Here is a 15,393-nt window from a genome sequence, read left to right as displayed (position 1 = left end):
TCAGAGATTTTATTTTAAGATATCAGCTCTTGCAGAGATTGGGCTTAATAAAGAGTAAATTTTGGTGAACGGGGAAGTTAATGTTACCTTTCTTTTTGTATATATACAGGTCTGTGTATGATGACCAACCAAATGCACACAAGAAGTTTATGGAAAAGTTAGATGCTTGTATCCGTAATCATGACAAGGAAATTGAAAAGATGTGTAATTTTCATCATCAGGGTTTTGTAGATGCTATTACAGAACTCCTTAAAGTAAGGACTGATGCAGAAAAACTGAAGGTAAGGAATAGTTAAAATTCTATTTACCTTTGCTCTCAAATTACTCAAGTATTAGTTTATAGTGCATATTTACAAATCATTATTAAATGCACTATTTTTAACAAGTGGATTAGTGTACATATTTGGGAATGCTCCAATAATACAGTTGTCATGCTAATGACAGGAGTAATCTCTTTTTTTTTTTTTTGTAAACCAAGTAATGCATTGACTTAACAGGATTTCTTTCCATGCAGGGAATTGAACTCTAAAAATTCACACAATGAAAGGCCTCATTTGGAGTTTTAGAGCTCTAAAGTGACAATTAGTACAATATTGATAAAAAGCTATCTTCTGAAAACTTGTAAAAACTTACTATAAATGATTGTGTTCTCAAAATTATTTAATAATAGTGAAACTGTTTTTTGGTTTTTTTTCTTAGTTTAATAGCAATGTGTAGTTTACTTAAGGAAAGTTGGTCTACATTTTCTGCCACACAGCAAAAACATTATTTATTAAATGAGACCTGGATTTGTTCTGTCAGAATACAAAATATTTAGTTATAAGAATTGTCCTATTTATCTTTCTTTACATTTGGAGAGCTTAGCAGCCAGAACGACCCTGGTTCACCAGAGGTTATGATTAGAAAACCATTATATAAAGGATATTCAGATAACAAGAGACCAAATACAGCATCAATGAGGTCACTGAGCATCTTTGTTCAGAAATTAATGAGATTTTTAATAAACCAGAATGTGCTTCCTTACTATGATGACCTAATGAGTCACTTAATATGTGGGAAAATTTGAGGTTGAGCTTTGCCTGCACCTGCAGCATTAAAATGTTGCTGTGGATTGAGATTTCCGTGTTTGATGTTAATCAACCACCCAGTGTTTGCATTCAGCAAAGTATGAATGTTTAATTACCATAAAATGCAATCACCATTTCCTACAGACAGTGAATGGCACATAGACCTCATTGAAGTTATCAAAAAGGGACCAGTGGTCAACTGGGTCAGTGATTTGAATTGTTTTACAGACTTAGGGAAGCAAGTAAAGTTCAAAAATCTAGATTAAATTTGAGAAGTTTGCCACAGAATCTGTTAAAAAGAACTGTCATAAGTAATTGAAGTTAACAAAAGCCCTTTTCAATCAAAAGTTCAAGTTCAAGCTGTAGAGTTAATTTGAATTTGCATTTCTTTGTTCTAAGTTTCTCATGAAGCATGATCTGATTACAAGGGTGAGCAGTTACATCAGGGCAGTTTTATGCGTATTTGTCTAACTAAGGTGAAATTATTTTTAAGGTGCAAGTTACTGATACCAACCGAAGATTTCAAGATGCTGGAAAGGAGGTGAGAAAATGATACATTTTTTTGTGTATTCGATATGTGGATGCAATTTAACTGTTCATTTTAAAATATGGACATTTCTTCTTTTTAAGGTGATAGTCCAAACAGAAGATATTATTCGATGTAGAATTCAGCAGAGGAATATTACAACTGTAGTAGAAAAATTGCAGTTATGCCTTCCAGGTAAGTTAAACTTGTCTATAATGTAACGTTCAGCTTGGTGAAATTGTAATTTAATGGTAGTGTATAGTCATTATTCATTATAGGTATTAGAGATTACTTGGTGATTGTCCCCCCCCAAAGCCCATGGTATTCTTTCTTATCTACTTTATTCCCTGAATTTTCATGGTTTTCCTCCTTATTATAAGGCCCCTATTTGATGATCTGTCACATCAGTCTCCTAGAACAACCTCTACCTTTCCATTTCCTTTCTGCCTAGTTTGCCCTTTGTCCCTCCCCAACCCACCCCCTGCCTTTTTTCCCCTCAGAATACTTTCCCATGGAGAGAGTGTCTTTTGATTACATTTTCTTTCATTTTCCTAATTTGCCTAATTTTTTTACCTTTAGTTTTCCATTCTTTTCTTTTTGTCCCTTAAGCAGGTTTGTCTTTGGTCACAATTTCATTTTGCTAATAAGAAAACATCCAAAAGTGCTAGATCTTTTCCCTTTTTCGGTCTTGCCTTTCCTCTTATATTTTGGGAAGACTGACTTTTTAGGTTTCTGAGTTTCTGGTGTCTCTGTTAGGGCTCACATATTACTGGGACATCAAATAAATTCTGAAGAAACTAACCAGTACTTTCTTTACCTGGATATGCCCTGTTCAAACAAAAGGAAACAGGTATATGACATCCTTTTTTAATATAGTAAGCTAAATCTCAGTGTCCCATTTTTTAACTTATTTTTTCTTTTTTGGAAGGAACCCAAACCTCCATATCCAGGACAATAGAATAAGGTGCTTTGTATAATATTTATGTAATGTAAATTTAGCTTAGACTACAAATTATATAAACTGTTAGCATATTTTATTAGCTAAAAAAATTGTTTTCTGACTTGTGAGAATAAAGCTTTTCTTTTTTGTTTTAGAGTCACTGAAATTCTGCTCATCTTAATTTCTAATGGACCAGGGATATGTGCACATTAACTTTGAGTAAATAAAATGTCTGCTTATTATGTTAGGTTTTAGGGTTGAGAAACCTATTTCCTTATAGTAATGCTTAATAATACCTCTTTGTCACCATCAGATACACTGAAATAGTCATGAACACAGCCTCTAGGTTTGAATGCTTTGTCCCTGAATGGTAATAAGCCTAAAAAATTGGGTACTGATGGAATAAGAAAGAGTAAATTCAGCTTATTCAACCCTAGTGGGCTATTTGAAATAGAGAAATAAAGGGAAGTAGAAGTTAGGATTTTTTTTACTGCTACTGTCTTTGCTCTCAAGGCTGGACAGGAAATCTGAGTTCATGTCAACATTGTGTTCTTAATAGCCACATCCAGAACTACCTCCTTTCCTCCATCTATCCTTCTATCTAATTATACACTCATACCTACTTTTTTGTGTCAGGCATTATGGTAGATATTGGAAATATAAAGTTGAAAATGATACAGTCCCAGCTCTGAAGGGTCCCACCATCTAATGTGAATAAAGACAAGTAAGCCATTACTGTACAACTGCCTAACTCCTCCTTAGATTAAGAGGAGTATGAGAGGATATAAGAAGTCACAGGGTAAACAATGCATTTTCCTGGTGTATTAGTTAATTAATTATTTTTGAGGAAAGCATTATTTTTATATGAAAACAATATGGAAATAATAAGGTAGATGTGAAATTTACATGAATTGTTGAGATAAAACAGGAGACTTCAAAGAAAGTTTATACTTGTAGCAGCAGTTTTTTAGGCTCTTTCCTAGGTTATGTGTTCACTGTAACGCTTTGGTTGGAAAATGTGAGATATATTGCATTGCAGTAAAGGGACTTTGATAGAGATATACTTAGGGTCTGCAGAGTTAGGGCTGGTTCATTATAGCCACCATTGCAGTTTTTATGGTTTTTCAGGCAGTTAAACAATATCTTTTGTGAACCTGAAGCCCCCTAGGGAGTAGCCATAAGACTGTAAAAAATCTGAAAAAAAAATGTGTCTATCTCTCTTGTCTAGGAAAATGTGAGCTGACTTGATGATCTAACAGTAATTTACCTACTTTATACTTTGAAATTTTACTAAGGATTAATGGTAATCTACATCATTGCATTAAAACCTTTTTGGTGGCAGTGTGTCTTCTTGCTGAAGCTTATAACAATTTTATTGAATAATTGTATTTCTGAACCTTTGATGGAAATGATAAAACAAATATAGATACTTTGCTATGTTTATTTATGCCTTTATTATAATTTACTCTCCGCTGTAAACTTTTGAGTTTTTTCTTTCTCTGTGCGTTTGGTGTAAAATTTTGTTTAGTGAGCTATAACACAGTTGCATTATTTTATTTGGTATATTGAATCAAAATGAATTAATCTCACTGTTGCTCAACTTTCTCTCTCAAATAACTAAAATCCAAACTTCCACTTCCACTGCAGGAAGAGATATTAGTAAGTTTCTGATTAGGATAATTGTTACTAGGTTGATGTCTCAGTTATAGGTGTCAGCATGTACAAGTGTTCCCAGTTCAATATAATGTATTAATTTATATAACATAATGTTCAATATATATAGAAATTAAAATGTTTTCATTTAATTGAAGTATAAAATTTTATTTGAAAATATAAGCCTAAATCAAGGCACAGAGAAAATTACTGAATTTATATGTTCTTCCCTACTTTAATTATTTTCATCTCTCAAAATTTTTTTTTATTTTGAAAGCTAAAATAAGTTATATTTTTTAATGCAGTGCTGGAAATGTACAGTAAACTGAAAGAACAGATGAGTGCAAAAAGGTGAGTTGTTTTCTTTCCTAATTGTTTTTAATAAGAGTTTTTTTTCCTATTACTGAGAGCATAGATAAAATTACTGTAAATTATAGTGAATCATCTGAAGTTTTGCTTTTCTGTGTTTAACTATTCTTTGTTAATGCAATTTGCCCATCAGAATCATTCAATAAAGCAGTCCTTAGCCATTTATTTGTGGATCCTTGTCCTTTGTAAATGATATCAGAGATTGATAATATTGATGAAGAACAAATAGACAACTGAACAGGAATGAAAAAATATTGATTAACTTAACAATACGTTAACGTTGCATACAATCAAAGGCTAAGTGTGTACTTTGTGAAAGCAAAGTGTGGGTAGTTACATTTTGACAATCTGGGCTAGTGTAGTTCATGTTCTCTTTTATAATACACATGAATGCATGACAGATGAAAGATAAAGTAATTTAAAGTAGTTTGTGAATTGCTGTAGGAGCATTAGATGTAATTATGTTTAAAATGTTTTAAAGATGAACAATTTTAAATTACGTAGAAAAATTAGAATGAGATGTGCTTGAAATAGGGAAATAATCATTTCTTCTTGTTTATTAATAGCTGCTTAATTATCACATCGCAGTATATGCAAATCTATACTCAGATTTGTGTATGTCCTGCTTCATAGTGCTTTACATTGAATTTTATTGGTCTTTACCAATTGGTACTAATTAGTAGAATGATTTTGTTCCTTCCTAATACATGAGCCATAATCTATTCTGAAAGAGTCTTTTATTTTATGTGTATATTATAAATTTATTGTATTTTATCTATCAAAGTTGTACATCCTCATATTTTAAATACAATAACAGTTAATAGTTCTGTGTGTTAGTTGCAAAAAAAAAACCAGACATCACCTTCCCTTTTTGCCATTCACCATTCCTCCTTCCTAGGGGCAAAAACCTTTACCTCTTTTAAGAAATTATTTTGGTATTTACATTTATGTCATTAAATAACTAACTTTTACTATTACATCTCTATTTTCAAGCTTGGGGCATTATATATTTCTTCAGATATTTCATAATCTAATATTTATATCTAAATTTCCCCAGTTGTCCCCCAAATGTCTTATATCTTCTTTTCCTTCCTGAAATATTGGTTAGTATGTATTTTTTTTGTCCCTGTAATCTAGAATAGTCTTCCCACTTTTCTTTGTTTTTCATGAAAAACAAAGAAAAGGTTAGTTGTCTTGTAGACCAGGGCATTTTGGATTTGTTTGATCATTCTCTCATGATTAGATGCAGATTACATGTTTTTGGCATGAGTACAACATAAGTGGTATTGTGTATGACATCAGAAGGTATATGCTATCAGATTATCTCTAGGTTATCCTAAATTTGATCATTTGCTTAAGGGGATGGCTATCAGATCTCTTAAGAAAAGGTATATTTTTCTCTTTGCAATTAGTAAGTAATCTGTGGGGGGTGATATTTTGAGTCTTGTTTCTTGACAGTCTTTCACCCAGTGGTTTTAGGATTTTTATTTTAGTCACTTATCACATTGGGGTTACAAAATGGTGATTTTTATACTTCTTTCATTCCTTTAACATTTATTAGCTGGCTTTTTTATGTAAAGAACTTTTCCTCTTTTTAGCTCTTTGTTTTTCTGATTATCACTATGGACTCACAGATTTTTAAAAAATAAATGAGTTATAATCTGTAATTCTCTTTATTCTTTTTGATGCACAAATTGTCCCCAGTTTGGCTAGGGGAACCCCTTAAGCCAGTTCCTGTGTCCTCATTTGTCTTTGAGTGCTTTCTTGCTTATCATACAATGAGTAAGATGTTCCAGACTCATGTTGTACTTTTCTTGCCCTAGATCTGGAGCCATCCTCCAAAGTACAGCTCCTTTTAGTGAGTAATGGTATTTAGAAACTAAGATCTGCATCTGCATGCTAGGTAGGCTTATTATATAACACACACACACACACACACACACACACACACACACACACACACACACACACACACACACACACACCCTATCTTTCATGCCCTCCAGCTTCCACATTTGCCATTGAGAAGTTTGAAGTCATTCTGATTTCTCATCCATAGTTTGTGACCCACGTTTTCTCTCTTTTAGATTCTTCTCTTTGTCGTCTGTGGTCTGTAATTTCCTGGTGTGAGCTTTGATGTGGGTGGGTCTGTTTACTTCCATTGTGCTGGGTACTTAGTGAACCTACTTTTTTTTTTTAAGTGAAAGTGAGTTTATTTTTAAAATTTTTTTTAGTTTTATAAATTTATTTATTTATTTATTTATGGCTGCGTTGGGTCTTCATTTCTGTGCGTGGGCTTCCCCTAGTTGCAGTGAGTGGGGGCTGCCCTTCGTTGCGGTGCGCGGGCTTCTCATTTTGGTGGCTTCTTTTGTTGCGGAGCACAGGCTCTAGGCAGGCGGGCTTCAGCAGTTGTGGCATGTGGGCTCAGTAGTTGTGGCTCGTGGGCTCTACAGCGCAGGCTCAGTAGTCGTGGCACATGGGCTCAGTTGCTCCCTGGCACGTGGGATCTTCCTGGATCAGGGATCCAACCCATGTCCCCTGCATTGGCAGGCGGACTCTTAACCACTGTACCACCAGGGAAGTCCCTCTTTTTCTTCTTTAAAAAAATTATTTTTTGTCACACAGATATCAGTGTTTTAAGTCAGCTTGGATGTACCAAGGTCTCTGTTAGTCCAGTGGTTGGGACTCGGAGCTCCCACTGCAGGAGCTTCTTCCCAACCCCGGGCTCGTGAACCAAGATCCTGCCAGCCCTGTGGGGTGGCCAAAAAAAAAAAACAAAAAAATAATAACAAAGGAAAAAATAAAATTAGACTAGGAAACTAACAGATATGTTAGAAAGAATGTAAAAATAAAAATATAGTTGAATCAACAACCGGAAGGTACATCAGTACCACAATAGTAAGAAAGAGGAGGAGGGAAAAGGAAAAAAAAAGGGGGGGAGCGAGGCCTTGGATGTGGAGGGCGGGGCCTAAGCAAGGGCGATGTTTGGGCGGTGGGTGGGGCCAATGCTCAGGACCCACAGGGCTGGAAAAGGCCCTGGGGGCTGTGGGGGGTGGGGCTTAGGCTCAAGGAACAGAAGGTTCCCAGTCGTGCCCCCCACCCCTGGTCTCAGAGGGCGGGGGACCTCACCTGGGAGCCCAGCAGGCTTCCTGGGCTCCAGTGGTGGGGCAAACACCCTCCTCTCCTCTCCTGCTCCTCCGTGCCGGAGGGCCCCTCCCACCTGCCTCTCCTGATCTCCCCAGCCTCCCTCCTATGCCCCCAGGACCTGTGCGGCCTGGATGAGGCTTTGGAGGTGGGGGGACAGGCTTGGGAGCTCAGCAGGCTCCCCAGGCCCAGTGGGCCAGGCATCGCCCTCAGCTCCTCTCCCGCTCCTCCTGGAGAGTCCCTCCCACCTACCTCTCCTGATCTCCCTGGCCTCAGGGGCACCGATCCTGTCTGGCCTCCACTTCTCCTCCCCCCTCAGTCCCCCTACCTCCAACTGGTTCACTCCCATCTCCTTGGGCGTCACAGTCCCGCACCAGTGGCTGGCAGGCGCCCTAGTTGTGGGGAGACGCTAACTCCACGTCTTCCCACATCGCCATCTTCACCAATGCTTTTATAAGTAATAGGCATTCAAAAAATATTTTTTTGAATTGAAAAAAAATTACTCTATTAATGGCTTTTTAAATGGTTGTTGTGACACAATATTATTTCTAATTGCCTTAAAGAGTGTAAAATTTTCCAAAAAATTTTTCTTAAAATATATTTTACTTTAATTTGATTTAAACCTGTGCTGTGTACTTTTTTGATGGTAGGGGATGTAGATGGGAGAGATATCATGAAATCATATATCAAATAACTAAATATTCTAATTAAAAATTTTGGAGCTATTATACATATATACATTTAAGGTATTGTGATGACTATGATAATGCTTGTGATGTTATAGATTTAGATGAAATGAAGTAAAGAAGTTGTTTGTTAGTGAATTTTCATCCTGCAACTTTTTCATATGGTTTATAGTTTGTGCTTAGTAAATAGAAATAAATGTTAATTTTATTTATTTTATTTTTACTATAACAATATCCTTTTTGTTGGGAGTGTTGGAGTGATTATTTGGACTTACTTGTAAAATAAATGTAATAAGAACTTTTTATAGAGTGTTCTTTTTAACTTCTCACAGGTATTATTCTGCCCTAAAAACTATGGAACAATTAGAGAATGTGTATTTTCCCCGGGTTAGTCAATACCGGTTTTGTCAGCTAATGATAGAAAATCTTCCTAAGCTCCGTGAAGATATTAAAGAAATCTCCATGTCTGATCTCAAAGACTTTTTGGAAAGCATTCGCAAACATTCTGACAAAATAGGTGAAACAGCAATGAAACAGGTGAGACTAAAAAGTATAATTTTATTTATTTATTGAAGTATAATTGATTTACAATGCTGTGCCAATCTTTGCTGTACAGCAAAGTGACTCAGTTTTACACATACAGACATTCTTAAAAAGGAGACTTTTAATTTAATGTTAGTTAATAATCTAGGTTATAGAATATACCCAAAGTTTACTTTTTTTACTTACATAAAATACTTGTTTTTGTTTAGTTTTAACCTTTTCTTAGCTTTCCTTATTCTTATTTAGAATGGATTTCATCAGCATTTCTTCTTTGGTTTGCAGTTATTCCTTATTTAATTAAGTAAAGTTGATCTAACTTGATTCACCAACTGATCTCTCAGCAATCTTCCCCATGTATGTAGTATCACATTAACTTTTTTCAGCAGTCAAATTTGGTATAAAATTAGCTAAAAAGTGGCAGCCACAGAGGCAAGTGGGAGCCCTTTTATGCTAAGGTTATAAATTGTTCTCTTTTTAAAGCAAATTGAAAGTATTATCTTTGAATTAACTCCTACAGCTCAGTAACAAAAAGGCAAACAATGGGAAAATATTTGGCAGTTATAAAATTAATGTACCTACCTTTTGAGTCAGCAGTTCCTCTCCTAGGTATTTACCAATGAGAAATGAAAGCGCATCCTCACGATGCTCGATGCTCAGCAGCTTTGTTCACAACTAGCCAAAAACTGGAAACAAGCCAAATGGACATCAAAAGGAGAATGGATACACAAATTGTGCTATACTCATGCAATAGAATATTACTTAGCAATAAGAAGGAATGAATTTCTGATATGTCTAACAACACATATGAATCTCCCAGACATTATGCTGAGATACAGAAGCTGGACACAGAAAAGCACACACTTATATCTATTTGCATGCAATTCTAAAGCAGGCAAAACTAATTTAAGGTTTAAAAAAAAAAGAAATCAACACAGTAGCTGCCTCTGGGTGGGGAGATTGCCTGGGAAGGGACACAAGGGAACTTTCTGGGGAGATGGAAATGTTCTATACCATGACAAAGTATATCCGCTTGTCAAAATTGTATAGTTAAGATCTGTATATTTTAATGTATGCAAGTCTTATCTGAAAAAAAATTGTAAACAATGCATGGGGTGTTTGTGGAGTGTGTAGGCAAAGACATAGATGAAAGAAGGATGTATAAATATTGTTGAAGATAGGTGATGTGAACTTGAGAGTTCATTATATTAATCTGTTTACTTTGTATTTGAAATTTTCAGTAATAAAAAGTTTTAAAATTATTTAAATGAATTAAAACTTATGAGTTCACTGTTAAAACCCCCCAATAATCACAATGTCATAGAAATAAAACTATGTTCATCATGCTTTCTAACTCCTGATTTTTTCTCAAGTATTACAAACTACTTTAGAGAAGCTTTTATTTTCTTTTTAAAAAAATTTTTTAATTAATTATTTATTTATTTGGTTGCGCCGGGTCTTAGTTGCAGTAGGTGGGCTCCTTAGCTGCGACTCCAGGGCTCCTTAGTTGCGGCAGGTGGTCTCCTTAGTTGTGGCATGCGAACTCTTAGTTGCGGCATGCATGTGGGATCTAGTTCCCTGACTAGGGATTGAACCTGGGCCGCCTGCATTGGGAGAGCGGAGTCTTACCACTGTGCCACCTGGGAAGTCCCTCTTTTCTTTTTTTTAAAATTGAAGTGTTGTTGGTTTACAGTGTTGTGTTTCTGGTTTACAGCAAAGTGATTCAGTTATACATATATATATTCTTTTTCATGTTTTTTTTCCATTATGGTTTATTACAGGATATTGAATACAGTTCCCTGTGCTAAACAGTAGGACCTTGTTGTTTATCTATATTATATATAGTAGCTTGTATCTGCTAATCCCAAACTCCTAATTTATCCCTCCCCCACCCCCTTTCCCCTTTGGTAACTCTAAGTTTGTTTTCTGTGTTTATGAGTCTGTTTCTGTTTTGTAAATAAATTCATTTGTATCATATTTTATATTCCACTTATAAGTGATGTCGTATGGTATTTGTCTCTTTCTTACTTTCTTCACTTAGTATGATAATCTCTAGGTCCATCCATGTTGCTGCAAATAGCATTAATTCATTCTTTTTATGGCTGAGTAGTATTCCATTATATATATATACACCACATCTTCTTTATCCCTTCATCTGTTGATGTACATTTAGGTTGCTTCCATGTCTTTGCTATCATAAATAGTGCTGCTGGGAACATTGGGGTGCATGTATCTTTTCGAATTAGAGTTTTCTCTGGATATGGCCCAGGAATGGGATTGCTGGATGTTATGGCAACTCTATTTTTAGTTTTTTAAGGAACCTCCATACTTTTTTTTCCGTAGTGGCTGTATCAATTTACATTCCCACCAACAGCGTAGGAGGGTTCCCTTTTCTCTACACCCTCTCTAGCATTTATCATTTGTAGACTTTTTAATGATGGCCATTCTGACTGGTGTGAGGTGATACCTCATTGTAGTTTTGATTTGCATTTCTCTAATAATTAGCAATGTTGAGCATCTTTTCATGTGCCTGTTGGCCATCTGTATGTCTTCTCTGGAGAAATGTCTGTTTAGGTCTTCTGGCCATTTTTTGATTAGGTTGTCTTTTCATTTTTCTAATTAAAGAAATATGTCTGTATCAGATTATTGCCACAGCAGAGGAAATTAAAATTCAGTATATGAAGTTTCTTCCTATTTTAACTTTTAAAGGATTGCCTATAAATGAGATAATCTCCATTATATTTCTATTAATTGTCTCAGCTTTACACAGTATTATATTCTATGTTAATTTGCCTTGTTTAATAGATTGTTTTACTTTGAGGATGTATTGATTTTGAAAATTCTTTACCAGGATGAACTTACTTTAAAAAATGAAAACTATGTACAATAATGTAGGACTTGTGAGGATATACAATAATGTTTTTTAAAAGTTGTCTCATTTTTTAAAAAATTTGTAGTTAAGTGTTTCTTACCTGTAGATGGACTATAGCAGATTTTCTTTCTTTCTTTTCTTTTTTTTTTTTTACTTTTCTCATTGTTTTATTATTATTTTTTAAATTTTTATTTTTTTATTGAAGTATAGTTGATGTACAATGTTATATAAGTTACAGATGTACAATATAGTGATTCACAATTTTTAAAGGTTATACTTCATTTATAGTTATTTTAAAGTATTGGCTCTATTCCACATGTTGTACAATATATCCTTGTAGCTTACTTTATACCTAATAGTTTGTACCTCTTAATCTCATACCCCTATATTGCCCCTCCCTCTTCCCTCTCCCCACTGGTAACCACTAGTTTGTTCTCTGTATCTGTGAATCTGCTTCTTTTTTGTTATATTCACTAGTTTGTTGTATTTTTTAGATTCTATGTATAAGAGGTATCGCACAGTATTTGTCTTTCTCTGAATTCTTTCATGTAGCATAATGCCCTCGAAGTCCATTCATGTTGCTGCAAATGGCAAAATTTCATTCTTTTTTATGGTTGAGTAGTATTCCATTGTGTGTGTGTGTTTGTGTGTGTGTGTGTGTGAGTGCACCTGCGCATCTATATCTCACATCTTCTTTATCCATTCATCTGTGTATTGGACACTTAGGTTACTTTCATATCTTGGCAATTGTAAATAATGCTGCTATGAACATTGGGGTTTATGTATCATTTCTAATTAGTGTTTTTGTTTTTGCTTTTGGATGTATACCCAGGAGTGGAATTGCTGGGTCATAGGGTAGCTCTATTTTTAGTTTTTTGAGAAACCTCCATACTATTTTCCACAGCGGATGCACCAATTTACATTCCCATCAACAGTTTACGAGGGTTTCCTTTTCTCCATATAGCAGATTTGATTTTCAAATTGTTTTGATAGTTATCTCTTGTTAAGATTAGTTAAATACTTGGTTGACAAAAATTCTTTTTTTTTGTTTTTTTTTTTGTTTTTTGGCCTTGCTGAGTAGCTTGTGGGATCTTAGTTCCCTGACCAGGGATCAAACCCGGGCCCTGGTAGTGAGAGCACTGAGTCTTAACCACTGGACCTCCAGGGAATTCCCCAAAATATCTTTATTTGCTGTAAGTAAGAAGAACCTACTAAGCAGAATTTAAACCACACTTTTTGCCTCTCTTTTCTGTGAAAGCTAGGCCTGGGGCTATTTTCCCTACCATTGGGATGGTGAGAATATGGTTAGTTGTGGGTGGTGTTATAGGAACAGAAATAGTAGAAGTGTAGGCCAGTGAGTTAGAGTTTGAACATCACATTAGTAGCCTGGAAAAAATAAATATTAAGAAAGTATAAGAGAGTAAGATTTGAAGCCAAGTTCAGGAAAAGAATCCAGAGATTCTGAATCTAGATAATATGGTTATTCCAGAGAACTATATAGGTTAAGAAAGCCCTGGTAGAACCAAAAGATTGGATATTAACTCACTGTTAAGCTAGAATAAAGTGTGGGATTTCATAGTTTCCCTCTGAAGAGATCATCTTTCTCCTCCACTGTTGACACTTCAGCACTTCAAGATGCTCACAGGACTGCTGGTACATTTTATGCTAAAATGGGAGTCAGAGGAGCAATTGATTCTTCCCATAGCACCTCCCATTATTCTCAGGATCTTAAGTCTTCCTGAGTGATTGCCTCTGATCAGTGAATGTTCTTCCCCACTGGTGAGCTCTTCAACTTTATGTTCTTGCCTTCAGTATCTTGCCTTCTTGTTTTCAGTACTTTTTCTCCTACATCTGGATGAGGAATTCTGCGTATGCCATGGGGATAAAAAACAATCACATGGAAGATTTTTCAGTGTGAAGATGTGAACAGTAGTTTAAAGTTCATGTTCCATTATACATTTTAATTAAGAGTTTCATTATTAAACTTATTCTCTCTAACCTGTTTTTCGTAGACTGGTTTTAGACTTTTACTACCTAGGCAGTCCACCAAATCATGGGCTCTGGGACTTAAGGTTTATGAGAATTTCCTGCTGGGCAGGAATAGACTCTTCCTGGTTCACCACTATTTTTTTTTTTTTGTATAAACAATCATGCTCCCTACCTCTGCAACCAAAAGACAGATGTTTTATACAGAAACCTTTCCTAATCGTCTGTCTATAGGGATTTTTTCCTTACAATTTTTCCTTTAGAAGGTGTCTCCCACGAAACTGAGAGGTTAGAGAGTTTTCTTACGATGGAACAACTAGAGTCCTTAAGATCTGATAAGAAAATTTGTGTTTTGTTCAACTTTGGTTTCCCTTCTTGCACCCATTTAATATCTTGTGGTTTTTTTGAGCATTGGAAGCCTTCTGGAGTCTCTCATAAAGTGTCATCACTTTGTCAGAATCACAGTTTGGTTCTGGAATCTCCTTAGGTGACATAAATGGAAACCTTGTACTTTGCTAAGTAGCTTCCTCCTTGGAGGTTCTCTGTATCTTGTGTTTAATTCTATGATCTCATGTCCCATTTATGGATTTGCTTGTTATATATTCACTCGAATGTCCTATAGGCACTTCAAACCTAGCATTTCTGAAAGTAACCTCATTATCTTCTCACTAAGTCTGTGTTTTCTGTATTTCCTGTCTCAGATAGTAGTATCTCCTATTTTCACAAGCCAGAAACTGGGGAGTACTTTAGACTTTTCAGGAGTATTTATACTCTAGGTAGTTTGTTACAAAGTCCTACTTAGTAACTATCAATTTTACTTCTAAATATCTGTAGATTCTGTATCCTCTGCTGTACATACCCAGACTGTTGTTATATCAAATTAATTATTCTCCTTATCGCTAGTCTTTTCTCCTTTTGCTTATTATCCTAAAATTCAAGTATAACCACATCACTCACTCTTCAGTGATTCCCAGTTACTCTTTACCTAAGTTCAGATTCCTCAGCATGAAACAAAAGCCTCATCTCTGGATACTCCCTGTGTGCTACAGAAGTACACATCTCGTAAATTTTTGACTACACTGGTTGTTTCCTCTACCTAGAATGCCTTCCATTCTTCTAAATTTTCCAGTCTGATGAATTGCTGCTTTTTTCCCCCCCAAAAGCTGACTTAAGTATCACTTCACCTGTAAAATCTACCTTCCTCTGTCTCACTACTGCTAGCAAGAGAGGGTCTCTTCCTCCTCAGTGCATATGTCTGTTGTACTTTTCACACTACATTATAATTGCGTATTTTGTGTTTTTAACTGGACAGTGAGTTTTTAAAGTGAGGGGATATGTCCTATTTATTTTTACCTTCCTGAGATCTAGCACTGTGCCTAGCATGAGATGCACAAAAAGTTTTTTTTTGAAGGAATTTAGAGCTGAGCTTTAGCTTCTCTAGGGAGAATTTTTTAAAGTAAAAGGCAGACTTGCATTTGTAGTGTTTTTTTTTTTTCCTCATTCTAATGTGATAGATGAATCCACTATGAGTAGTCTGATGCTTAATTAGTCATTAAATACCTAAAGTTCATAGTCTCAGTTAACATTTTCATATTATATCCCCTGGCACA

The 15,393-nt window shown here is 35.3% G+C and overlaps 1 protein-coding gene across 1 annotated transcript in view; it reads left to right on the top strand.

Annotated features, from left to right (window-relative positions):
• EXOC6 (exocyst complex component 6) overlaps window positions 1–15,393 on the top strand; it is a 198,422-nt gene that overhangs the window by 43,012 nt on the left and 140,017 nt on the right. The window contains exons 2-6 of the mRNA XM_061195100.1: window positions 110–281; window positions 1,561–1,608; window positions 1,698–1,788; window positions 4,492–4,537; window positions 8,718–8,922. Of these exons, the coding sequence (XP_061051083.1) occupies window positions 110–281; window positions 1,561–1,608; window positions 1,698–1,788; window positions 4,492–4,537; window positions 8,718–8,922 (562 nt within the window). The remainder of the gene's footprint in view (window positions 1–109; window positions 282–1,560; window positions 1,609–1,697; window positions 1,789–4,491; window positions 4,538–8,717; window positions 8,923–15,393) is intronic.

This window comes from Eubalaena glacialis, chromosome 1 (assembly GCF_028564815.1).
Source record: "Eubalaena glacialis isolate mEubGla1 chromosome 1, mEubGla1.1.hap2.+ XY, whole genome shotgun sequence".
Lineage (NCBI taxonomy): Eukaryota > Metazoa > Chordata > Mammalia > Artiodactyla > Balaenidae > Eubalaena > Eubalaena glacialis.
This window is presented reverse-complemented; position numbering and strand designations above follow the sequence as displayed.